Here is a 26,111-nt window from a genome sequence, read left to right on the forward strand (position 1 = left end):
GTGATAAAAGAAAAATTCTCTCTACGTCATACAGGCGTCCGGACCGTCACTTTACTCCTTATACGAGGCCGCCCTTTCGTGCAGACCCAGGATCCAGTGGGTACTATTTTCAAAGACCCTCCTTCCAAGGGCAGTATTCATCATCTGATCGCTCTTCCTTTCGGGACAGGGACAGATGCCACTCAACTTTCAAGTGCCCTTTTCATGGCTCTGGATTCCGCTCGTTCAAGCATGGCAAGTGACTCACCGTCCCCTCTCCCCATCGGCGGACGGCTCCAATTATTTTACTATCAGTGGGACATTGCTTCTACGGACGCTTGGCTTCTTCGCACTATCACAACAGGTCTTACTCTGGAGTTCACCTCCACCCCTCCAAATCATTTTCTTCAGTGCCCTCTGTCGGCCTCCCCTCAGATGAGGCATCTCATGGCTCTAGAGATCCAACACCTGTTGGATATAGAGGCCATTGAGCCAGTTCCAGAAGATCAGGTATGGACCGGATTTTATTCAATATTATTTCTGGTTCCAAAGAGTTCCGGGGGTTGGAGGGGAATTCTCAACCTCAAACAACTCAACCTATTCATGTTGTATCGGCATTTCAAGATGCATTCGCTCCAGTCCATTCTCGGATGCATCTGGCGTGGGGATTTTATGCAATCAATCGACATCAAGGAAGCCTATCTCCACGTGCCGATACACCCAAGTCACAGACGCTTCCTCCGCTTCGCTTACGACGAACGGCATTTTCAATACAAGGCCATGCCGTTTGGACTGTTGTCGGCACCGAGGACATTCACAAAGATTCTGGCGGCCTTGGCGGCTTCGTTGAGGGAGCGTTCTGTCCGCATAGTTTGTTACCTGGACAATATTCTGCTTCTGTCGGCCTTTCTGCCCCAGGCACATCGGGACAGACAGATAGTCATCCATGCCCTTCAGAGTCACGGTTTCGTCCTCAATTTGGACAAGAGCCATCTTTCTCCAATGACGACCATTCTGCACCTGGGGGCGACAATAGATTCATTACAGGGCTGTGTGTTTCTCTCTCCAGACCACCAGTCCAGTATCAGGGACTTTGTACACCAAGTGCTATCAACAACCTCTGTGCCACTCCTCTTGTTGTTCCAACTATTGGGAAAGCTCATCTCTTGTATTCACATCGTGCCGTGGGCTCGCCGCCACTCCCGTCAACTGCAGTGGTTCCTGCTTCCCTTTCAATGGGCAGGTCAGTCAGAGTCATCAACCAAGGTTCGCGTTCCCCGTCGGCTGCGGGAGTCTCTTCGCTGGTGGATCTCGCCGGCACTTCTATCTGGGACTCTGTTTTTCAAGCCTCAGCAACTTACGATTACCACGGATGCCAGCCTATATGGCTGGGGCGCATACCTGGACTCGGCTCTGGCGCAAGGGACTTGGTCCCCTCTGTAATGACAACATAGTATCAACTGGTTAGAGCTCCGGGCGGTGCGGTTGGCATTGGTCCACTTTTTGTCTCAGATAAGGAACAAACATGTTCTCATCTTAATGGACAACATGGCCACGAAGGCCCATCTCAATCCCCAAGGGGGCCCGAGATCCAAAGACTTGATGGCGGAGACAGAGAGATTAATGTCTTGGGCAGAACAACATCTCCTTTCACTGAAAGCGGAGCACATTTCTGGCAAGTCCAACCTCCAGGCAGACTACCTCAGCAGGGGTCGCCTGGATCCATCGAAGTGGCGCCTGAGCCCCCAACTGTTCCAACAGATTGTAGCCAGATTTGGGACACCGACCGTCGATCTCTTTGCAATGTCTCAAAATGCTCATCTTCCTCGATATTCACCCGCTTTCCTTCGCCAGGCGCAGAAGGGCAAGACGCCCTCAGATCCTAGTGGCCCAAAGGTCTATTCTATGCATTTCCTCCGATTCCAGTCATTCCCGGGGTGATCCGGAAGCTGCTCCTGGAACACGCAGACCTTCTCCTGGTGGCGCCCCATTGGCCACGAAGAGCAAGGTTCGCTGATTTGAGGGATCTTTCTGTGGAGCCACCATGGTGCATTCCTCTCAACCAATTGTCCCTCAGCCAGCGCGTCGTTCAGCATCCAGATCCAGGTTGGCTCCAGTTGACTGTCTGGCGCTTGAAAGGATAATGTTGAGTAAGGACAACATTCCTTCTGATGTCATCTCTACCATTCAAGCTGCCAGGCAGGCATCCACCGTATGCATTTATAACGCGTCCTGGAGAATATTTGCGCAGTGGTGTGCCTTCAACCTTGTTGACCCTACTTCGGCTTCAATTTTGGATGTTCTCCGATTTCTACAGTCGGGATTTGATAAAGGATTGGCTCCGTCTACTCTTTGACGACAGGTGGCAGCATTAGCCACAGTTTTGCAGGGTGAGGGTCACCAGCTGCTTTCTCACGATCAGAGAATTCGATCCTTTCTTCAAGGGGCGGCGAATTTACGACCGGCTGTAGTACACTGTTATCCTACCTGGGATCTTCACTGGGTATTACAAGCTCTCACATCAGCACCATTTGAGCTTTTAGGTTCGACTTCTTTATGTTACCTGTCGTTGAAGGTGGCCTTCCTACTGGTAGTAATGTCAGCTCGCAGAGTATCTGAAATAGCGACGCTTTCCATTCACCCGGACCTTTGTGTATTCTTCCCAGATCGTGTGGTCCTTAGGCTGGACCCTGCCCTTATCCCTAAAATAAATTCTATGTTTCATCGGTCACAAGAGATTGTCCTGCCAAATTTTTGTCCGGACCCTCGCCATCCACTTGAAAAGACATGGCATACCTTGGACGTTCGCAGGGCTCTGCGGCGTTACATTCGACGAATGGCATCGTTTAGAAAAACGGAAGCCTTACTAGTGTCCTTTTTGCCTTTCTCGATGGGACAGAAGGTCTCTTCTGCCACTGTGGGTTGATGGCTTAAGGCCTGTATCTCTAAAGCTTATGAATTACAAGGGGGCTCTATTCAGGGGGGCATTTTACTTCACTCGACTAGGAGCGCAGCCACTTCCGCAGCATGGGCTACACAGGCTTCTATAGATGAAATTTGCCATGCAGCCCCCTGGTCCTCCCTGTCCTCCTTTCTGCGTCATTATCGTTTAGATACATTTGCTTCTGCCGACGCCTCCTTCGGCAGGCGTGTATTACAATCAGTAATTTCTCCTCCTTTATAGGGGATGGCTGCGGTTCCCTCCCAGAATTTTTAAGCTTGGGCATGTCCCATCTGTAGGATTGTCGGAGCAGCGAGTGAGGAAAATGGACGTTGTCTTACCTGAATGTCCCTTTTATTCTCGCTGCGACGACAATCCGGCCCACCCATTACCTAGCCATCCCCTGCCATAGGGTTTTTTTTCCCTTCCTTCCTCTGCAGAGGTCGCCCTTTGGGGATGTGGATCCCATTACCAGTCTGCTTCGTTTACTACATATTTCGTGAAAAAGACTGACAGGAGCAAGCAGTGGGTGGGACAAGGACTGCAGAGGAAATTATTATGAGCACTCAGTACATCCAATCACAGCTGAAGAACCCCATCTGTAGGATTGTCATCGCAGCGAGCATAAAAGGGACGTTCAGGTAAGACAACGTCCATTCTTTGTGGCAACGCCTCAAATACTAGAATACATCTATCATGTCACTCATATCCCTAAAATAAATTAAGACAAAAGAGAAAATCAATTAAGACAGCAAAATATACTATTTATCCAACTCTGAGAATGATTGCTATCATAATGAGTAAACTAGTACGGTGTATCTCTAAAAATTAGAGTAGTAAAAGTTTAAAAACAAAACTGTCTTAATTAAAATAGTTGAGTCAAGGATGGGTAACCTTTTAGTGTCTAGGTCACCGAGCCTTCATAGGTAAGTGAAGATCAGATCATAGCGAAGCCATGTATTTTGTATTTTTCCTTAATTTTGAAAGGTGAAATTGGGGTATTACTAAAAAAAAACATTCACTGTTGTTGCATATGTAAATAAGGAGTGAAGCCTTCTGCCTCCCAGGCAGGAAAAGCCGCAGTTTAAAATCATTGGCCACAACAAGCAGCGGGAAAACCAAGCGACCTCAGTGGCTAGGCCGCTGGACAGCTCCCTTTAAAAGGGAGCTCTCGGAGAGACAAGCAAGTTTTTGCTGTATCGCTTCAATTAAAGAATTGTAGTTACTGAGCTGAGTCCTGCCTCTTCATTTAACCCCAACTTAACACTGGCGACGAAGGTGGGATGCGAAGAGAACAAAGGACAAAGGAGCTAAACTGAGCCAGGCATCCACATGGCATCATCACAGCAAGTCATGACTCTGCTTTGGCCTCCAATATGACCATGCCCGCCCCACAAGCTCCATTCAATCCAACGAAGGAAAGTTGGAAGACATATATGCTCCAATTTAATTGCTTCCTGTGGGTCTGTCAGATAATAGGAAGAGAACGCTTTTCCTAAGTTACTGTGGACCCGAAGTCCTTGATATGGCTCAAGTGCTAGCAGAACCAGCCAATGTGCAGATGGTATCATGGACTCAAGGAAACACTCTGAGCAACCGTGCCAGGAATGATGGTGAACAAACACGAATTCTATCACAGAAATCAAGAAGAAGGTGAGACGATTAACCAACACATCGCTGCTCTACAAAAAACTGCAGCTCATTGCTAATTCAGCAATATAGAGGAAGTGATGATAGGGATTGAGGGATATCATGGGATTGAGGGATATCAATCTACAGAGAAGATTACTAGCGAAGCCTAATCTCACATTTAAAACGGTGCTTGAGGAAGCCAGAGCAACCAAAGCCTCCAATAAGTCAGCAGTGACAATCCAAAAAACATGGAATCCACAGCCTTTGCAAGGAACGGCTACCGTGCATCAGGACAGCATGGAGCCTGAAGACTCCACAGATGAGGACAATGAAATCCATCGCCTATGATTCGAAAGAAAGAGGGAAATCCCAGAGCCAGGAGAAAAACTTCCGTTTTGTGCCAGATGCTGGGGCAATCATCCCAGAGTGGGCTGCTGTTTCCAGGATGCTATTTGCTAAAGATGCAAGCGGAAGGGACACATAGCAAGGGTTTGCTGCACCAACCAACCTGCCTTGTACTGCCAGTGGCAGCCTGCAGGGCAGCCTACATCCCAACTGGGATTTCGAAAAGCACAGTTTCCAAAGCCCAAGAGAAGAGAAAGTCAAGCCACAGAAGCAAGAGAAACACACCAAATGATCATTGAGCATTCTAAGGCACACCACTCAAAGAAGATCCATGTCATGATTCTAATCGAGGGGTTTCCCTGTGACATGGAAGTGGACACGGGGTCATACATGACAATTGTGCCACCACAGAAGCACAAACTATTGTTACACATAGAAGGGCATTTAAATGCCGCCGGTTGCAATTTGATGTAAGTGTGGTACCAGGACTCTTTCAAAGTATAATGGAACACCTCCTACAGGGCATCCCGGAGGTGATGCCTTACTTTGATGATGTCCTCATGTCCGCAGACAACAAAGAAGAACTCATCTACCGACTAAAGAGAGTCTTGAGTTGGTTTCAAAAAGCTGGATTTAAAGTTTAAAAAGAAAAATGTCAGATAGCTGTGCCGCAAGTCGAATTTCTAGGATATTTAATTGATAGCTTGGGAATATACCCAACCAAAAGCAAAGTTAAAGCCATACAGGAAGCCCCCACCCCCAAAGAATCAGACAGAACTCCAGGCATTTCTAGGGCTGTTAAACTTTTATAGTATTTTTCTGCCACAGAAGGTGACAGTAGCTGAGCCGCTACACCGATTGCTAGTCAAGAAGGCGAAGTGGATCTGGGGACGGAAGGAATCCTCTGCCTTCTCTGTTAAGAAACTATTGTCATCCGATAGCATTCTTGTACAATATAATGAGACTCTGCACCTCATCTTAACCTGTGACACCTTCCCGTTTGGCATCAGGGCTGTCATCAGCCACCAGATGCCAAATGGGGCTGAGGCCCCGATTGCATTTTACTCTAAGACACTATTAGCAGCGGAATGAAAATACAGCCAACTGGGCAAGGAGGCACTGGCTGCCATGGCAGGGATCAAGTGGTTCCATGAATACTTATATGGGAGGGACTTTGAAATAATTACACAACTGCTTCTTGGCATTCTCGCGGGGGACCACCCCACACTGAAAATTTATCCCTGCAAATGACTAGATGGGCAATCTTCATGGCTGCATATAGTTATGGGCTCACACACAGCTGGGTTGCTTTACATTGGTCACACCAATGCCCTCAGCCACTGCCCATTCCCAGACCTCGTAGAGGATCCTGCTCATTGCACCCATACTGCTCATTGAGGACTTTATATCCGGCCCTGTCACATCAGCCGAGATAGCAGGACACTCAGCAAAAGACAAAACTCTGTCACAGGTTCTGAACTGGGTGTGGAGGGGGTGCTCTGAGGGGCCGGTGGAGGTTGATTTCAAACCGTTTCCAGCATGGCAACAGGAATTGTCAGCTCAAAAGGGATGCCTATTGTGGGAGGATCAAGTGGTTGTACCCTATAAACTAAGGAGGCAAGTGCTAGAGGCACAACACCTGGGGCTCCCTGGCATTGTCCGAATGAAGGCATTGGCCAGGAGCTATTGGTGGCCGAATATGGATAGGGACATAACGGAATGGGTCGCTACTTATATCCCATGCCAAGAATCCAGACCAGCACCACCCATGGCATCCACGAGAGAACGGGAGATCCCCAAAGCACCCTAGTCACGAGTACACATTGATTTCGCAGGACCAGTCCAGGGTCAAACATTTCTAACAGTTGTAGTTGCATGTTCAAAATGGCTTGAGGTAATACTTATGACCACAACAATGGCCAAATTGGTCATGAAGGTATTACGGGGACCTTTCTCCACCCATGGCCTACCAGATGTCCTGGTCTCCGACAATGGGGCCCAATTCACAGCAAAGCAATTTGAGATATTCCTAGCAGAACATGGAATCCGAAATGCTCTTGTCATGCCATTCCATCCATTGACCAATGATCAAACGGAAAGAATGGTGTGGTCAACCAAAGAAGCACTAGCTAAAATGGGCCCCGGAGACTGGTAGGCTAAAATAGACAAGTTTCTCCTACTACAGCACATAACACCTAGCACCACCACCAATCAGAGCCTGGCAGAATTACTAATGGGCCGCAAACTAAGATCACAACTAGACTTATAATGCTGAGGTATCCACCGATTCGACCAGCCAGCAATGGTCATTTAGCATAGGGGACCTAGTAGATGCCCATAACTATGCTGGTGGTCCCTCCTGGGTCCCTGCCAAAATATTCACGATTACCAGCCCCTACTCTTACCGAGTGGAGCTAGAAGAAGGGAAAATATGGAGAAGACACATAGATCAACTCCAGGCCCGCATAGGGAACTCTACCCTCAGGCAACCAGAAGGAAATCCTACCCAAACAACAACCAAAACACCCCTAGAAGCAGACCTACAATTTGAGGATCCACACACATTAGACTCAAATCCGAATAGGCAACGGATACACCCACCTGAGGAACCAAGAATCCAGCGAAACGTTCTGGGGGAGTCGACCCCAGCGGAGTCAGCCACGGCCCAGGAGAATTTCCAGGCGTTTCCATTGGCTGACTCCGGAGTGGCAGCAGACTTGACTGCCCAGGCTGCTGCCGCTGCTCCAACTGAGCTGCGCAGATCAAGTCGCACCCAGCAACACCCAGCCTACCTGTGTGACTACGTCAGTTGAGTTTCTCTGATTGAATAACATCCTTTCCAGAGGCGAGGGGTGTTGAATATGTACTTAAGGAATGAAGCCTTGGGCAAAGGCTTCACTCAGGTCCACCTCCCAGGTGGTAAAAGCCGCAGTTTAAAATCATTGGCCACAGCGAGCAGCGGGAAAACCAAGCAACCTCAGTGGCTGGATTGCTGGACAGCTCCCTTTAAAAGAGGGAGCTGTCGGAGAGACAAGCAAGTTTTTGCTGTACCCGCTTCAAATAAAGAGCTGTAGTTACTGAGCTGAGTCCTGCCTCTTCATTTAACCCCAGCTTAACAACTGTATTAATTCTCTTTCATAATATAGCTGCAATCTACCTCTTTCAGCTTTAAAGCAGTGGGAAATGGTGTCATTGTGGTCAGGGTTGTTCAGTAGCCAGAGATATAATTCATACATTATATATAGACTTTAGGTTGCTGTCCTTGCGCTAGATGAAGAATTTGGGTTATTTGGATTTACTATGTTTGTCTTTCATCACTACTAGAATTCTTGATTCTTTATATGTATACTGCTGCCAGGGCTGTTCATTAAATTATACATACACAAAACTATTATTCATCCCACATTTTTTAATTTTATGGGATCATAGTGCAGACCTAGTATGATGTAGTAACTTGAAGGAATTGCGATTTTATCTGCTGGAGCAAATGGACTTTGAAATCCCTGTCATCAGTTAGTCTATGTCCCTATGAGTTGTCATCCAGCATGTCAGTTTTCTTCTTTAAAAGTACCACAGTTGGAATTTTACAAATACAGCCTTTGATAAGACATCTGGCAGCTGATATTTTCAATTTAAGTTAAATTCAAACCAGGTTTTATCCTCAGTTCTCCAGAGCACTGGAAAAGTTTCAGTAGTAGCTGCTGTTGATTGAGATAGTTTAAGCCATTTGTTTGAGATGGGAGAACAGGGAGGAACCTTGTTGCCTCTGTTCAGCAATAAACTGAAAAACATAAATCTTATTTTTCCCCAGATTTTTCACAACTCACATACTTAGATTTAAAGATCCTAATCTACTCCACAATAAAAGGAGTCCTGTTAATAACAGTAGATTTGACATTTCCCATAGCATATTCTCTGTTGAAATTTCTGATGTAAATTCATCATTATGTAAACTCAGAAGTAAATGTTATACTTTCTATAAAGTATGTTTAAAATTGTAGCCTCTGTAGCACACATATTTATGCAAAGATTATCTTGATTATGCAAAAGAAGCTCACCCAATAAATATTCTGATTGCTGCAGGACATGATTTAACAGAAACAAGTTTGTTCAGTTAGAAGTATATTCCATTCCAAAATGTCCAACTGGAGTCTTCTTTCTTGAGAACTGCTACAGAGCGCTGAATGCTGATACAGCCTGAAACCTGGTTCAAATATTTTGACACCTGCTTCCTCAAATCTCATTTACTGGATCCTCACTGTCTCCCTCCCTCCAGCTACCCTCCTGCTTCTCCTCACCCAAATAGCAGCTACAGCCCATGTTTTGTATATATCCGCAATCCTCAGTCAGAATACTATAGTACCTTCTGAGGTATATTTGTTTATGCCAAAGTATGCTTTAAGGACCAGGCTTTAGGAGAGAGTCGGTTTCAATTTGGAGTCATCACTGAATGCCCATCTTGCCCACGGTTCTGTTGGGTTGGGTTGATTTGCTTTGGGGGCAAATAAACGTACACCCAAGCAAGTATATATTCAGGTCTGTCATGCCTCACAACACGCAATCCCTTTTATATTCAAATATGTTTACAACCCTCTCCAGCAGACGTAACTTCCGTATTGGATTGCTAAAAGGACTTGCGAGCAGCAAATCAGGTAATAAACGGCTTGCAAGCGTTTTGATCATAAATTGGCCAGCAGAGGGCAACACGAATCCAATGTCTATTCCCCAGCCGGATGTGTCGTCGCAGCAGAATTTCCTTTTTCCAACATACACAATTCTAGCCAAGGTAAGGGAGGGTCGGTTTTTTTATTATTTATTTATTTATTTAAGAAGCTCCTTTTTCCGTTCTGGTTCGTTACGATAGCTGGGATCTCCAGTATTGACTACAGAAAAATGACAGCATAATTATTTCAAGATGGAGAGAACGAAAGTGCATTCGTTCAGAAAGTAAAATCACTAGAGGGGGCAGCAGGGGCGCAACTCCAGCCCGGAAACTGGAGTGAAACCTTGCACCACAACGGCCCCTCTTTATTCCAGGGTTTCCCATCTATCTTGTTTGCAGTCTAAGGACTGCCTTTCTCAAAAGGCAAATTATGCCTTACGTTGGTACTGGAGTATTCATTGTGTACCAACAGAAGTTAATCTTGCTGCACAAATTAGTTTTGTAATGTTTACGGAATGACGCATAGTAAGAACCCTCCGCTCAAATATTTCAGAAAATGAACTCTTATCACAGTTACAGATTTGAGGGGGTGGGGATGATGGCAGAGAAACTGTAGAATCAGACTAACAGGAAGAGCAACTTGCTAAATGTATTACTTTTATCCCACCTTTATTAGTTGCACAAAGGGCATAGTACTTCTAAAATAGCCTTCCTTAATCTAGTATTGGTAAAGTGAATTGGGATCACAAATCCCTTAGAATAGGTTGGGAACAACTGTTCATAAAATGGAAACACATAAGTAAGAAGTGCAGTGTTTGTGCACTAAATTACCAGTCTTACAAACATTGATAGTGGTTGTCAAAGGAATTTTTCACAGCCAGAAAATAACACAATTTCAAATAAGATTGAAGTTGTGTAACAGTAAAGCTTGTCTCTTCTCTGTTCTTTGTAGCCCCCTCAATGTAGCAGATATTCAGTTTTGTAGAAAGATGTAAGCCATTTTGGTTTCTCTTAATTCCAAAGAGCCGTGCATTTTTTTCTTTCTGTTCTGCCTTATGAGTACCAAGTGTTATGTATAACCAAACCATCGACCCTCAGTGATGACATTTTTTATTGATTAAATTGTTGGAAATTGTTTATATATGTGGTGACCGATTATCTACCAAGCCACTGGTAAATTATTTTGTTTCTAGATAATATGAACTCCATCATAACATGATATTGTGAAGAACTATGAGGCAATGGCGAGAAATATACTCTGTGTCCAACTGGAACATACCATAAGGCAACGTTGGCAGAAAGTGTTGTACAAGAGGCAGTCATTTCCTGATAACTATGTGGATCAAAGTTTCTTAGAGAAGTTGTGCAAGAATATCCATGCACGCAAGTATCAGTACTGGGCAGTGGTGTTTGAATCTGGAGTGGTGATACAACAACTATGTAGCGTCTGTGTCTTCGTGGTCATCTGGTGGTACATGGATATGGGCCTGTTGGCTCCCCAGTGGCAGTTTGGAGTTGGCTTGATCGCTTCCCTGATTGGTTATGTACTCTTTGATGCCACTGCTTCAGGAATAGAAAGAAATCAAAGCGGGCAGACACGATGGGGAGATCTGAAGAATTCTGTGGTATTTGTGGCATTCACCTATGGCTTCTCTCCTATTCTGAAGACCTTAACTGAGTCTATCAGCACTGATGCAATTTATGCTATGTCTGCCCTCATGCTCCTAGGACATCTGATCTTTTATGATTATGGGGCAAATGCAGCTATTGTGTCCAGTACACTGTCCCTCAACATGGCTATCTTTGCTTCAGTCTGCTTAGCCTCATGGTTGCCACGGTCCTTACATGCCTTTGTCATGGTGACATTTGCTATCCAGATATTTGCCCTATGGCCTATGCTACAGAAGAAGCTCAAAGCTCAAACCCCCCATTGTTACATGATAGCTACCTTACTCTTTGCTTTATCTGCCTTAATGGGACTACTAACCATTTCCAGTGTTGGCACTGTTCTTTTTGCCCTCCTTTTGATTGCCATCTCATGTTTGTGCCCTTACTGCCTCATTAGGCTGCAACTCTTCAAAGACAATATCCATGGGCCTTGGGATGAAGCTGAAATCAAGGAAGATCTATCCAAGTTTCTTATGTAGACCAGAAATCCACACTTTGGGGTTCAATTTTCCAATAAAAGTTTTTTTTTAATCAAGGACCACGTTGTGTATTTAGTTAAGTTCAGCTAATATTTATTTATTTATTTATTTATTTATTTATTTATTTATTTATTTATTAAATTTATATACTGCCCTATTCCTGAGGGACTCAGGGCGGTGAACAGCGAACGATAAAAAATACATGTAATACAAACGTTAATTAAAAAAACCAATTAAAATATACTAAACACTCTGGTCCTAGATAATTCAAGACATCCCAGTTTAAAATAAAATCAAAAGCAATATAAAGGGAAAGTTAGGCCAGGCCGGCCTGCTGAAACAGGAATGTTTTGAGGGCACGGCGGAAAGTGCGCAGATCCGGAATCTTCTGTATCTCTGTGGGGAGCTCGTTCCAGATGGTGGGTGCCCCCACAGAAAAGGCTCTCCCCCTGGGGGCCGCCAGTCGACAATGTTTGGCTGACGGCACCCTGAGAAGCCCCTCTCTATGGGAGCGTACTGGGCGGTGAGAGGCTATTGGTGGCAGAAGGCGGTCTCGTAAGTACCCCGGTCCTAAGCCATGGAGCACTCTAAAGGTGGTAACTAAGACCTTGAAGCGCACCCGGAAGACCACAGGAAGCCAGTGCAGCTCGCGCAGGAGGGGAGCCACATGGGAGCGCCATGCTGCTCCCATAACTACCCGCGCGGCCGCATTCTGGACCAGCTGGAGCCTCCGGGTGCTCCTCAAGGGGAGCCCCATGTAGAGAGCATTACAGTAGTCCAGGCGTGAAGTAACGAGCGCATGAGTGACCGTATTTGAGTCCCGATCCAGAAAGGGACGCAACTGGCGAATCAGGCGAACCTGATAAAAAGACCTCCCGGCCACAGCCGTCAAGTTTTCTTCTAAAGACAGCCGTGAGTCCAAGAGGACGCCTAAGTTGCGAACCCTCTCCGTGGGGGGCAATGATTCACCCCCAATAGTCAGTGATGGCACCAACTGACTATATCGGGACGTCGGAAACCACAGCCACTCGGTCTTGGATGGGTTGAGCCTGAGTCTGTTCCTCCCCATCCAGATCCGTACAGCCTCCAGGCACTGGGACATCACTTTAAGGGCATCATTGGGGTGGTCCGGGGTGGAGATGTATAGTTGAGTATCATCAGCATACTGATGATACTTCACCCCAAAACCACGGATGATCTCACCCAGCGGCTTCACATAAATGTTGAACAGAAGGGGTGAGAGAACAGATCCCTGTGGCACCCCACATACAAGGGGCCTCGGGGTCGACCTCTGCCCCCCTGTCAACACAGACTGCGACCGATCAGAGAGAAAGGAGGAGAACCACCGCAACACGGTGCCCCCCACCCCTAACTCTTCCAACCGGTGCAGCATGATACCATGGTCGATGGTATCAAAAGCTGCTGAGAGGTCTAATAGGACCAGGACAGAGGAGCAACCCCTGTCCCGGGCCCTCCAGAGATCATCTACCAATGCGACCAATGCCGTTTCCGTGCTGTATCCAGGCCTGAAGCCCGACTGGAACGGATCTAGATAAGTCGATTCATCCAAGTACTGAGGAAGCTGTCATGCTACCGCACTCTCAACAACTTTCGCAACGAAGCGAAGGTTGGAGACTGGACGGTAATTAGCCAACACTGCTGGGTCCAGGGAAGGCTTCTTGAGGAGAGGCTTCACCACCGCCTCTTTCAAGGCAGCGGGGAAGGCACCCTCTCTCAAGGAAGCATTTATAATCCCCTGGAGCCAGCCTCGTGTAACCTCCCGAGAGGCCAGCACCAACCAGGAGGGACACGGGTCCAATAAACATGTGGCCGCGCTCAGTCTGCCCAGTATCTTGTCCACGTTTTCCGGAGTCACAGAATCAAACTCTTCCCAGGTAATATTCTCAAGACTTGCCTCCATCCTCCCTCCCGAATCTACCCAGTCAGAGTCCAAATTTTCCCGAATCTGAGCGATTTTGTCATACAGATATTGTACAAAGTCCTCGGCTCTACCCTCCAAGGGGTCCTCCCGCGTTTCCTGGTGGAGCAGGGAGCGGGTCACCCTAAACAGGGCGGCCGGGCGATTATCTGATGACGCAATAAGAGCGGAAAAATAGTTACACTTTGCCGCTTTTGTTGCCACCAGGTAGGTCTTAATATGAGACCTTACCAGTGTTCGGTCAGATTCAGAACGGCTGGCCCTCCAACTGCTCTCCAGGCGTCTTTTCTGGCGTTTCATCTCCCTCAGCTCCTTGGTGAACCAGGGAGCCAGGTGAGATCGACGCCGGTTTAGAGGCCGCAAAGGCACGACCCGGTCCAAAGCTCCAGCGGCCGCCCTATCCCAGGCAGCCACTAGGTCTTCAGTCGAGCCGTGTGCCAGAGCCTCAGGAAATGGCCCAAGCTCCGTCTGGAACCTATCCGGGTCCATCAGGCGCCTGGGGCGGAACCACCTCATCGGTTCCGCCTCCCTGCGGTGGGGTGTGGCGGTTCGAAGGTGAAAGCGAAGGAGGGAGTGATCTGACCATGACAAGGGCTCGATCGCTATATCCCCTATCTCGAGACCACTCAGCCACTGACCAGAGACAAAACCCAGGTCCAACGTGTTTCCCCCCGTGTGAGTAGGGCCATAAACTAATTGGGTCAGGTCCATGGCCGTCATGGAAGCCATGAACTCCTGAGCCACCTCAGACGCCTCACCGACGGATGGCAGGTTGAAGTCCCCCATGACCATAAGCCTAGGGGTATCAATCGCCACCGCGGCTATAACGTTGAGTAGCTCAGGCAAGGCCGCTGCCACGTGGCAGGGAGCCAGGTACGTAACCATCAGGCCCATCTGCACCCCATGACCCCACTTCACAAGGAGGGACTCACATCCGGCCGTCTGAGGAACAGTGGCCTCCCTCGGACCAAGACCAAGGCATCTTTAATGATAACTGCCACCCCCCTGCCCCTTCCCTGTGACCTTGGCTGATGAAATGCCCGGAAACCGGGTGGGCACATCTCTACGAGAGGGACTCCCCCCTCCTGGCCCAACCAGGTTTCCGTAATACCCACCAGGTCCGCTTCCCCCTCCTGAACAAGATCACAAATGAGGGGGGCTTTATTTACCATGGACCTGGCATTGCATAGCATCAGCTGAAGGCCCAGGGCCTGAGGGTCTGTGCCACCTGGGGAACGAGAAGAGCATTGGGGGCCAGAGCGTGCCACCGCTTGAAGACAGCGAGCGCGCACTCCCGCAACTTGATGTGGCCCCCTACTTCCGCCATATCTGCCCCTCCCACCTACAGTACTGATGTAATGTCTATCAACAGCACAAGCTCTAACCCTCTCCTTGGCCCCGGATTCTGCATCTCCTCCGCCGTGCTCTTCAGATGGACTAGATCCCGTCCCTCGCGGGTTAATCCCTGAACCCATACAACCCACCCCCCTCCCGGGAGGCCCCCCAGCCTCATTATTTACATTGGAAACCACCCTCCTCCCAGATCCCCTTAAAATAGAATTTGAAAAACTATCTAAAAAACCCCAAAGCTTCTGGTTCTTAGCATACCACCTCTCGGGGTTCCAAAACCCGTCCTCGAGGGCGGCCCTAGATAACTGGGAGGGCCAAACTTGCGAGAGGGGGGAATCTCGCAGTGCTAGGAGCTCTGTTATTGAATATATCGGAGGTGAGATAGAATTGGAGGCGATGAAAGGCCATTTTCTTCTTAAGGTGTTAAAGATGGTTTACAACAGATGGTTAAGACAAAAAGGGTAAAGTAGATAATTGTACAAGGAAGCTAATATAATAGAACATCGGAATACCATCTCCCTCTTACAGTGATGGGAAAGTCTTGTGATTAAAATAAGTTAGTCAAAAAAAGGGGGATGAGAGTCTCATACATCATAATAGATGTAAAAGTAATGCAGGCAGTCCTCATTTAGTGACTACCTCATTTAGTAACTATTCACAATTATGATGGTGATTACAAACTAAATTTGCAACCAATCCTCACTTATATAATGTTTTCAGGTTTATAAAGCAAAAAAAAAAAAAGCTGAAGTAAGAGCATAAGCACAGGTGGTTTTACTTAATGGCTGCTTCACTTAATGACCAAGTTGCAGGTCCCAGTTGTCACTAAACAAGGACTACCTGTGAAACTGACAGTAATTTATCAAATTTCTACAATGGCTATTTTACCTGAGGGGCTGGTTTACAAATAAAAATCATAAAAATATACAATAGTAAACATTTTTGGAGGTAGGGTGAGGGTTTTATGGGTTTTTATGTTGTGGATTTTTAATGTTGCAAGTCGCCTAGAGTTACTTGTGTGTGAGTTGGGTGGCCATATAAATGTGTTTAATAAATAAGTGATGTTAAAAACATTAAAACAAGGTTAAAACATTAAAAATTACAAGGCAGAGGAAGTGCCTTTAAGCCATCAGCCAGCCCCAAAGTTGTATGACATTCTTCGAGCCTCCATGCCAGTTGTCAGAGCCAGGTCTTGAAGCCCTTTGAGATTGTGTGCAGAATGGGGGCAGCCTCAACTCTGGGAGCAAGATACTCTATAGACTGGGAACAAAAACAGAGAAGGCTGTCTTCCTAGACACCCCCCCCCCGCCCCCGGAAACTTTATCTTTATGGAGTCTGCAACATACCTTCCTTGTGGGAAGGGATGGGATGAGTTGATGAAATAGAGATGAGGCAATTCCTCAGATAATATGATCCCATGCCATGAAGGGCTTTAATGAATACAATTATATATTTAAGTAAATGCCAGGTTCGATTTAGCGCCTCACAGGCATCCTGCCATCAAAAGCTAAAATGCAGGGATGGGGGGAATAGATGGGCAATAAAGTTGTGTGTGTATGTGATGGGAAATAGGGAAGGGGGAATGACAGGTGATAAAAACCAGAGCAGCTTGGAACCAGTTTGTAACACATCCAAGGCCAGGCACCCTGAGAAAGAATGTAGATTACCCTAAAACTTCTCAGTGTTCTCAAAACAATTTGGCAAGTTCTGATTGGCTGAAGATGGACTGGTCATGGGGGAAGGCTGGGATGAGGGGAAACCTTTCCGTGTCTTTTGACTACAGGAAACCCAGAGCTAGCTGACTTTACTGCAGCCAATATCTTTTAATAAAAGAACCTTTTGCTTCAACCAACTGGAGTCGAGGATCTTTCTTTCCTAAGAGATCAGATTGGGGCGGGTCTGACATTAAACATAAATTTGACTAATGGGGACAAATTACATAGTTATGACACAGTATGAAAGTTGTTTGCCCTTGTATTATTCCAGTTGTTTTTCTTCCAATTCAAGTTTAGTTACCATGCATAAGTAGTAGATCATCATTTGCTCCAAATCTGGCATTGAAGTCACCAGCTATAATAAGCAGGTATCTGAAGAGATACCTAAGATAATATTCCTGCAAAGTATCCCATATACAGGTAAAAATGTAAGATGTCAGTTGTTGAGATATGTAAATACTAATTAAAATAGTTAGATCACAATGGAACAGCCTGCCTCTTGGCATCATGTGTGACCATTACTTGAGGTTTTCAAGCAAACATTGGACAGACATTTGGGATAATACGAGGATTCCTGCCCTGGGCAATCTTATAATTCTATAACCTATTTTAGTAATTTTCATTAATTATAATTTGACACTCCTAGATGTTCTGGTTAAAGTTTCAACCAAATACACTACTTCCAAACCCAGTACCAGTTCTGGTTTGGTCATAAGTGTACCGCAAGTAGATCTAGATCAGGTTTGCACAATATATATATAGCCCATCGGCTATATGCAATCTGTCAAACAGTCTTGTTTGGCCCATTGATTTTCTTTTTTTTAAAAAGTAAACTTACACCCTTCCTGAAAGACATGCTGATGAGCACTTCCAAGTCTTGCACTTATAGGAGATTTCCTGCTCTCATTCTGATTCTTTATGAGATTAATGCTATGCATGTCTACTGTGGCACACAAGAACTTCCAGGATTGGTGGTGGTTTGTTCTCCAAGCTTCTGAATTTTTTATCATCAAGCTAGATGACATCCTCAGTGGGACTTTGGTTAAAGCATTTTGTTTCAGTTCTTCATCACTTTTATTGATGTCATGGTCAGTGGTCCATGACATCATGTGTGACCAGTTGGTCGTGCCATGTGACCTGTCAGCTGGTCATTGTGTGTGAAAGCCAGCAAATGAGGTGATCAGTACCATCGCTGGTTGGTTGATTGATATGGCTCTTTATAGGTTCACAGGCTGACTCCAAATCAACTTATTTGTTGATAAATCCATTGGTTGAATACTGGGCTTCAATGAATTTGCATGCATGGCATGTGGTAGAATGGCCAATGATTTTTGTTCCATCCTAGTCGAACTGGTGCTGCTTGATGTCAATGTGAGTTGAGATCAGGGATTTGTGGTCATGTTGTTTGACAGCTAGTCAGTGTTTGTGGATTCTTGTTTCCAGTTGACCTGTTTGCCCAACATAGAATTGTTGCATTTGTTTGCCCAACATAGAATCATAGTTGTTGCATTTGATCTTGTAGATTATGTTGCTGTCCTCCTGTATTTTATCTTTGGTTTAGACCAGCGGTTCTCAACCTGGGGGTCGCGACCCCTTTGGGGGTCGAACGGCCATTTCACATGGGTCGTCAAAGCCCTCTCTCGCCCCCCCCACGCCTTCAGTCACCCTCACTCTCTGCTCTGTTGGATCGCCGGTTGTTCGTTTACCCCGCCCACTCCCAATCTATTGCTGCCTCCTGAGTCCCAGCTGATGGCTAGAGGGAAAAAAACTGTTTAAATTCTTGCCGTGGGGCTTCAAAGGGCCGCCCTATAGCCAGTGGTGGGATTCTGCCGGTTCTAGGGGGTTCGGCTGAGCCGTTTGTTAAATTGCTGGCTTGCCCCGCCCCTCCGTACCACTATTTATTACCAATAAATATTGGTGGGTGAGGGGTGGGCGAGCCAGCAATTTAACAAAGGGTTCGGTGTTTTTTTGTAATTTTATTGGCCCACGGAGCTTCAGCATAGGCTAATTAGCCCTTGATTAGATCGGCTCCCGACTCTCAGCTGATTTGCTCTCAGCTGTTTTGCTCAGGGCTCTGCTGCTTGCTGGAGCAGATTTTTTTCCCCCTAGCTATGCTGAAAAACGAAACTGAAAGTAAAGCAGGCTGTTGGCTTTGCTGTTGCTGCAACTTTGGAAAATTAGGCAGGCAGATTTCTTTTCTTTTTCCTCACCAAAAAAGGTAGGTGCAAACAATGGGAAATTTAGGGAAAAAGAGGAGAGTTCAAGATTTTAAAACACAAAAGAAAAAAAGCTCTATTTAACTAGGGAATTGTAATAATTGAGATACTATTAATTGTATATTGTGTTGAAAGCAGAAATGGTTAAGTTGTGGTTTGGAGGAATATATGGGGGAAATTATTAGGTTTATTATTATTGGTAAATATAATTAATTGATTTGTAAGAAATTGGATTGCATGGAATTAATTGGAATATTCATGTTCATATTAATTAATATACAAAAAAGGTAGTTATATAACTGATTGATTTATATTAAAATGTTGAATTTATATTAAACAACTGTAATATTACATAATTAACCAATGTGAGGATGGATATAAAAATAGATGACAATGGGAAGGGGTATAATATAGAATAGAAGGGAAAAATTGAATTTGATTAACATTAGAGATGAGGATGAAGGGTAATATTGGTTTTTTACAAAAATAGTTGAGGAATAAATATGGCAAAAAAGAAATATAGAAATTGTAAATTTAATTGAAATGACTGTTTAAACTTGTGAACCAGCCAAATACTCTGTTCAAAGAAAATACATTGTATGTTTGTATGTGTGTTTCTAATTATTGTTATTTATTCATATTTGTTCTCTTTTATTCTTTAAAGTTTAACAATTCATTCTTTATCTTAATATCTTTATATTTGTTTGGGGTTGGCTTTCTTCCCTTTCATCTTTTTTATTGTACAGCAATCTTTCTCCTCAAACCTACCACCTCTCTCTTTTCTTTCCTTCTTACTTTCTCTTCCTTCCCCTCCTCTTCTTCTCCCTACTTCCTCTTCCTTTCTCCTTCTCCTCCTCTCTTCTTCCCTCTCTTACCCTCACTCCTACTCTAATTTCCCTTCCCTTCCTTCATCCCTCTCTATTGCTGTATCCTTTTATGCATATGGACTACTCAGAGGGCTGAAAAAGTTATTTTTGACTGGTCCTCGCACTTTTGACCAGATCTCGAATTTATGACTATCCTCACATTTTATGTTTTTTGCCCTATCTTATCACCATGGGGAAAAGAAGCAGTTGTGAAATGAGTGACATGGTTGTTAAGAATGCTGCATGGGCATAAATGTGAGGATGGTCATAAGTGTGAGGACCAGTCAAAAGTCCGAGGACCTGTCAGAAATGACTTTTTTCAGCCCTCTGAGTAGTCCCTATACACATAGCCATGGCCACCCGGTCATATGACCAGCTACCCACGCCCACCCAGTCACATGACCTCCAAGCCACACCCACAAAATAAGCCACGCCCACAGAACCAGTAGTAAAAAAATTTAGAACCCACCCCTGGTTGGGAGTCACCACAACATGAGGAACTGTATTAAAGGGTCGCGGCATTAGGAAGATTGAGAACCACTGGTTTAGACAATTTTTGTCAGAGCATTGATGTGGGTTTGTGAGCCACCATTATTCCCAATGGTTGTATAATTGTGGCCGTCATTTCTGATACTCCTCTGATGGCATGCTGCGAAGAGGGGGTTGAGGGGATTTTTATGTAAATTTTTGGTTAAACTTTTAAGGGGTCCCGGGGGGAGGGTAAAATTGGAACTAGGGTCGTGGGTTTGGTGGATAACCCACCAAGGGGAGGGTCGGGCCTGGCCACTATGCACAGCGGAGGAGGTGGGGGATCCGGAGGTAATGGGGGGGGGGTTGAACTTGTCCAGATTGTGTTTTTAGCATCGGTACTGTGAGTGGGAGGGATAGATATGGTGGGAGCAGGGGGCCATATCATGTTAAGGGAGCACGCACCCGCTGTCTTCGAGCGGTAGCGTGTTCCGGCCCCCAAGGCTCCACTCGTTCTCCAGGTTGCACAGACCCTCAGGGCCCGGGCCTTCGACTGATGTTGTGCAACGCCAGGTCCATAGTAAATAAAGCCCCCCTCATTTGTGATCTTCTTCAGGAGGGAGGAGCGGACCTGGCGGGTATTACGGAGACCTGGTTGGGCCCGGAGGGAGGGGTCCCTCTGGTAGAAATGTGCCCACCAGGCTTCCAGGCATTCCATCAGCCGAGGTCACAGGGGAGGGGCGGGGGAGTAGCGGTTATTATTAGAGAAGGCCTTAGGCTGAGGGAGGCCACTGTTCCTCAGACGGCCAGCTGTGAGACCCTTCTTGTGAAGTGGGGTCATGGGGTTCAGATGGGTTTGCTGATCACGTACCTGGCTCCCTGCCACGTGGCAGCAGCTCTGCCCAAGCTACTCAACGTTATCGCCACAGTGGCGGTTGATACCCCCAGACTTATGGTCATGGGGGATTTTAACCTGCCGTCCGTGGGTGAGGCGTCTGAGGTGGCTCGGGAGTTCATGGCTTCCATGATGGCTATGGACCTGACCCAGCTAATTCATGGCCCTACGCACATGGGGGGAAACACACTGGACTTGGTTTTTGTCTCTGGACAGTGGCTGAGTGATCTCGAGATAGGGGATATAGTTACTGAGCCCTTGTCATGGTCGGATCACTCTCTCCTTTGCCTTGACCTTCGAACCGCTGCACCCCGCCACAAGGAGGCGGAAACTATAAGATGGTACCGCCCCAGGCACCTGATGGAACCTGATAGGTTCCAGATGGAGCTTGGGCCAATCCCCGAGGTTCTGGCTCACGCCTCGACTGGAGACCTAGTGGCCGCCTGGGATAGGGCGGCTGCTGAAGCTCTGGATCGAGTTGTGCCTTTGCGGCCTCTGACCCGGCGCCGATCTCACCTGGCTCCTTGGTTCACTGAGGAGCTGAGGGAGATGAAGCACCGGAAAAGACGCTTAGAGAATAGTTGGAGGGCCAGTCATGCTGAATCTGACCGGACACCGGTAAGATCTCATATTAAGAATTACCTAGTGGCGATAAAAGCAGCAAAATGCACCCATTTCGCTGCTCTTATTGCATCATCAGATAATCGCCCGGCCGCCCTGTTTAGGGTGACCCGTTCCCTGCTCCACCAGGAAGCGAGGGAGGACCCCTTGGAGGGAAGAGCTGAGGATTTTGTTCAGTATCTGTATGACAAAATCACTCAGATTCGGGAAGATGCACGGAAACGACATTGGTCGTGTTGGTGGATGATCTCTGGAGGGCTCGGGATAGGGGTTGTTCCTCTGTCCTGGTCCTGTTAGATCTCTCAGCGGCTTTTGATACCATCGACCATGGTATCCTGCTGCACCGGTTGGAAGGGTTGGGAGTGGGGGGCACTGTTTTGCGGTGGTTCTCCTCCTATCTCTCTGACCGGTTGCAGTCGGTTTTGGCAGGGGGGTAGAGGTCGACCCCGAGGCGCCTTGTTTGTGGGGTGCCTCAGGGGTCGGTCCTCTCGCCCCTTCTGTTCAACATTTATGTGAAGCCGCTGGGTGAGATCATCTGTGGCTTTGGGGTGGAGTTCCATCAGTACGCTGATGATACTCAGCTGTACATCTCCACCCCGGGCCATCCCAACGATGCCCTTGAAGTGATGTCCCAGTGCCTGGAGGCCGTGCGGATCTGGATGGGGAATAACAGGCTCCGACTCAACCCTTCCAAGACCGAGTGGCTGTGGCTTCCGGCGTCCCGATATAGCCAGCCATCGCTGGCTATTGGGGGCGAGTTATTGGCCCCCATGGATAGGGCTCGCAAATTGGGCGTCCTCCTGGATGCACGGCTGTCTTTAGAAGAGCATATGACGGCTGTGGCCAGGGGGGCTTTTTATCAGGTCCGCCTGATTCGCCAGTTGCGTCCCTTTCTGGATCGGAATTCCTTACGCACAGTCACTCAGGCACTCGTCACTTCCCGCCTGGACTACTGCAATGCCCTCTACATGGGGCTCCCCTTGAGGAGTACCCGGAGGCTCCAACTGGTGCAGAATGCGGCTGCGCGGGGGATTATGGGAGCGAGGGGTCGCTCCCATGTGACACCTCTCCTGCGTGAGCTGCATTGGCTTCCAGTAGTCTTCCGGGTGCGCTTCAAGGTATTGGTTACCACCTTTAAAGCGCTCCATGGCATAGGACCTGGGTACTTGCGGGACCGCCTTCTGCCGCCGATAGCCTCCCACCGTCCAGTACGCTCCCACAGAGAGGGACTCCTCAGGGTGCCGTCGGCCAGGCAATGTCGGCTGGCGACCCCCAGGGGGAGGGCCTTCTCTGTGGCAGCCCCCGCCCTCTGGAACGATTTGCCCCCGGAGATAAGAAGGATATTGGATCTTCGGGTCTTTCGCCGAGCCCTGAAAACACTTCTTTTCCAGCAAGCAGGGCTGGCGTGAACCCCGCCCCCCTTTTTTAGTTTTTAATGGTTATTAATTGTTTAGTTTTAATTTGTTAATGGGTTTTAATTCGCACTGTTTTAATTTGGGCCAAAGTATATAATTCTTTTAATTAATTTTAAATTTTGTATTGTTATGTATTTTAGTTTTGGCTGTGCACCGCCCTGAGTCCACTAGGAGAAGGGCGGTATATAAATTGAATGAAGAAAGAAAGAAAGAAAGAAAGAAAGAAAGAAAGAAAGAAAGAAAGAAAGAAAGAAAGAAAGAAAGAAAGAAAGAAAGAAAGAAAGAAAGAAAGAAAGAAAGAAAGAAAGAAAGAAAGAAAGAAAGATCTGGACTCCGACTGGGTAGATCCAGCGGGGATGACAGCGGCAGGTCCTGAGAATGTTATCTGGGATGAGTTTGATCCTGTGGCCCTTGAGGACGTGGACAGGATTCTGGTTAGTGCTGGCTTCCCGGGAGGTGGCACGAGGCTGGCTCCAGGGGATTATAAATGCTTCATTGGGCAAGGGTGTCTTTCCCGCCGCCTTGAAAGAGGCGGTGGTGAGACCTCTCCTCAAGAAGCCTTCCCTGGACCCAGCAGTATTGGCTAACTATCGTCCAGTCTCTAACCTTCGCTTTGTGGCGAAGGTTGTTGAGAACGTGGTTGCGCGACAGCTCCCCCAGTACCTGGATGAAACGACGTATCTAGATCCGTTCCAGTCAGGCTTCAGGCCTGGGTACAGCACGGAAACGGCATTGGTCGCGTTGGTGGATGATCTCTGGAGGGCTCGGGACAGGGGGTGCTCCTCTGTCCTGGTCCTGTTAGATCTCTCAGCGGCTTTTGATACCATTGACCATGGTATCATGCTGCACCGGGTGGAAGAGTTGGGGGTGGGAGGCACCGTACTACGGTGGTTCTCCCTTCTCTCCGACTGGTCGCAGTCTGTGTTGACAGGGGCAGAGGTCGACCCCGAGGCCCCTTATATGTGGGGTGCCACAAGGATCGGTCCTCTCGCCCCTTTTGTTCAACATTTATGTAAAGCCGCTGGGCGAGATCATCCGTGGTTTCAGGGGATGCTGATGACACCCAGCTGTACATCTACACCCCAGACCACCCCAACGATGCCCTTGAAGTGATGTCCTGGTGCCTGGCGGCCGTACGGATCTGGATGGGGAGAAACAGGCTCAGGCTCAGCGCATCCAAGACCGAGTGGCTGTGGTTTCCGACGTCCCGATATAGTCAGCTGGTGCCATTGCTGACTATTGGGGGTGAATCATTGGCCCCAACGGAAAGGGCTCGCAACTTGGGTGTCCTCCTGGATTCACGGCTGTCTTTAGAAGAGCACTTGACGGCCGTGACCGGGAGGATTTTTCATCAGGTTTGCCTGATCCGCCAGTTGCGTCCCTTTCTAGATCGGGACTCCTTACGCACGGTCACTCATGCCCTTGTCACCTCCTGTCTGGACTATTGTAATGCTCTCTACATGGGGCTCCCCTTGAGGAGCACTCGGAGGCTCCAACTGGCGCAGAGTGCGGCCGCACGGGTGGCGATGGGAGCGACGTGGCACTCCCATGTAACGCCTCTCCTGCGCGAGCTGCACTGGCTCCCTGTGGTCTTCCGAGTGCGCTTCAAGGTTTTGGTTATCACCTTTAGAGCGCTCCATGGCTTAGGACCTGGTTATTTACGGGACCGCCTGCTACCACCAATAGCCTCCCACCGACCAGTACGCTCCCATAGAGAGGGGCTCCTCCGGGTGCCGTCAGCCAAACAATGTCGACTGGCGACCACCAGGGGGAGAGCCTTCTCTGTGGGGGCACCTACTATCTGGAACGAACTCCCCCCGGAGATACGGAGGATCCCGGATCTGCGTACCTTCCGTCGCGCACTCAAGACTTTCTTATTTCATCAAGCTGGCCTGACCTAAGTTTTTCCCCTTTTTAAATGGAAATTTTAAATTTGGTTTTAAATTATTGGGGTTTTAAATTTGTTCAGCCAAATTATTTAATTTGTTTTATTCTATTTTAAATTTTGTATTTATATGTTTTATTCTATGGCTGTTCACCGCCCTGAGTCCTTTGGGAGTAGGGCGGTATACAAATTCAATAAAATAAAATAAATAAAATAAAATAAATGTGTGGTAAAGTTTATTTCCATGTTGTGGTTGCCTGTATAGTGCAGTGGAGTTTTGAAAGCCCTTGCCATCTTTTGTAAAGCTGATAATTATCAAAACCACCAAAAATTTGATTTTATAAGAGAAAACTTGGTAGAAGAAAATAAAATAATAAAATAATAAAGTTCAAGAATGACGTTATTCTGTTAATTGTTCAGCCAAAACTTCAAAGAAAATTACATTTTTATGTTCCAAAGTTCTGCTATGGTAATTTTTGCAACTAACAAATAACAACAATGCTAATTTCGTATGTTGAATTAAGCTTTGAGAAATGTAGCATTATTGCCATATTAGAACTAATTCCTATTTGTATATTAAAACTTCATATTAAATAATATTGTTTTATTTATTTAGTGGGAATTTATGATTTTAAGAATTATTTAATTTAGTTCATTTGAAAGTAGATTCAGACTTGTAATCAATTCTTTGTGAAACACATTTAATAGAGATAGATTTCCCATTGTCCGTCATTTTTTCATTAAAACAATAGTTTCATCAGAGATTTTTGACTGGACAAAGTATTTTTTTGGCAGTACTCTAGATGTAGCAGATTCAAGGATGTTTTTGACCATTTGTACACTTTGCAATAGAGCAAAGTGATTTGATGAATTAATCTCAAATCACTGCTGACATCAAATAGCTTATCACTCTTTTTTTGTTTTTCATGACATCTTTATCATTTTCATATGCTCTTTTTGAGAGTTTATCTTCACTTTAGCTCGTACCATTCTACCATGTTTCCCTGAAAATAAGACAGGGTCTTATTTTTATT

At 46.7% G+C, this 26,111-nt stretch overlaps 2 protein-coding genes across 6 annotated transcripts in view; one reads left to right on the forward strand and one right to left on the reverse strand.

Moving 5' to 3' along the window:
* The window catches only part of SUCO (SUN domain containing ossification factor), a 455,138-nt gene that overhangs the window by 271,803 nt on the left and 157,224 nt on the right, over positions 1-26,111 (reverse strand). Inside the window, exon 1 of one of the 5 annotated variants that reach the window (XM_087891193.1) lies at positions 8,956-9,637. The exons of the other annotated variants lie outside the window; for them this stretch is intronic. The gene's annotated coding sequence lies outside the window, so the exon portion shown is untranslated. Of the gene's footprint in view, positions 1-8,955; positions 9,638-26,111 lie in introns of those variants that run through there. 5 annotated transcript variants of the gene reach the window in all.
* On the forward strand, positions 9,614-11,764 carry LOC117661267 (phosphatidylinositol N-acetylglucosaminyltransferase subunit C-like). The gene is made up of 2 exons (XM_034409933.2): positions 9,614-9,683; positions 10,754-11,764. Exon 2 carries the CDS (start codon positions 10,802-10,804, stop codon positions 11,705-11,707), a length of 906 nt encoding a protein of 301 aa, XP_034265824.1. The 5' UTR covers positions 9,614-9,683; positions 10,754-10,801; the 3' UTR covers positions 11,708-11,764.

Source organism: Pantherophis guttatus, chromosome 3, assembly GCF_059756535.1.
Source record: "Pantherophis guttatus breed Tessera chromosome 3, ASM5975653v1, whole genome shotgun sequence".
In the NCBI taxonomy this organism is placed as follows: domain Eukaryota; kingdom Metazoa; phylum Chordata; class Lepidosauria; order Squamata; family Colubridae; genus Pantherophis; species Pantherophis guttatus.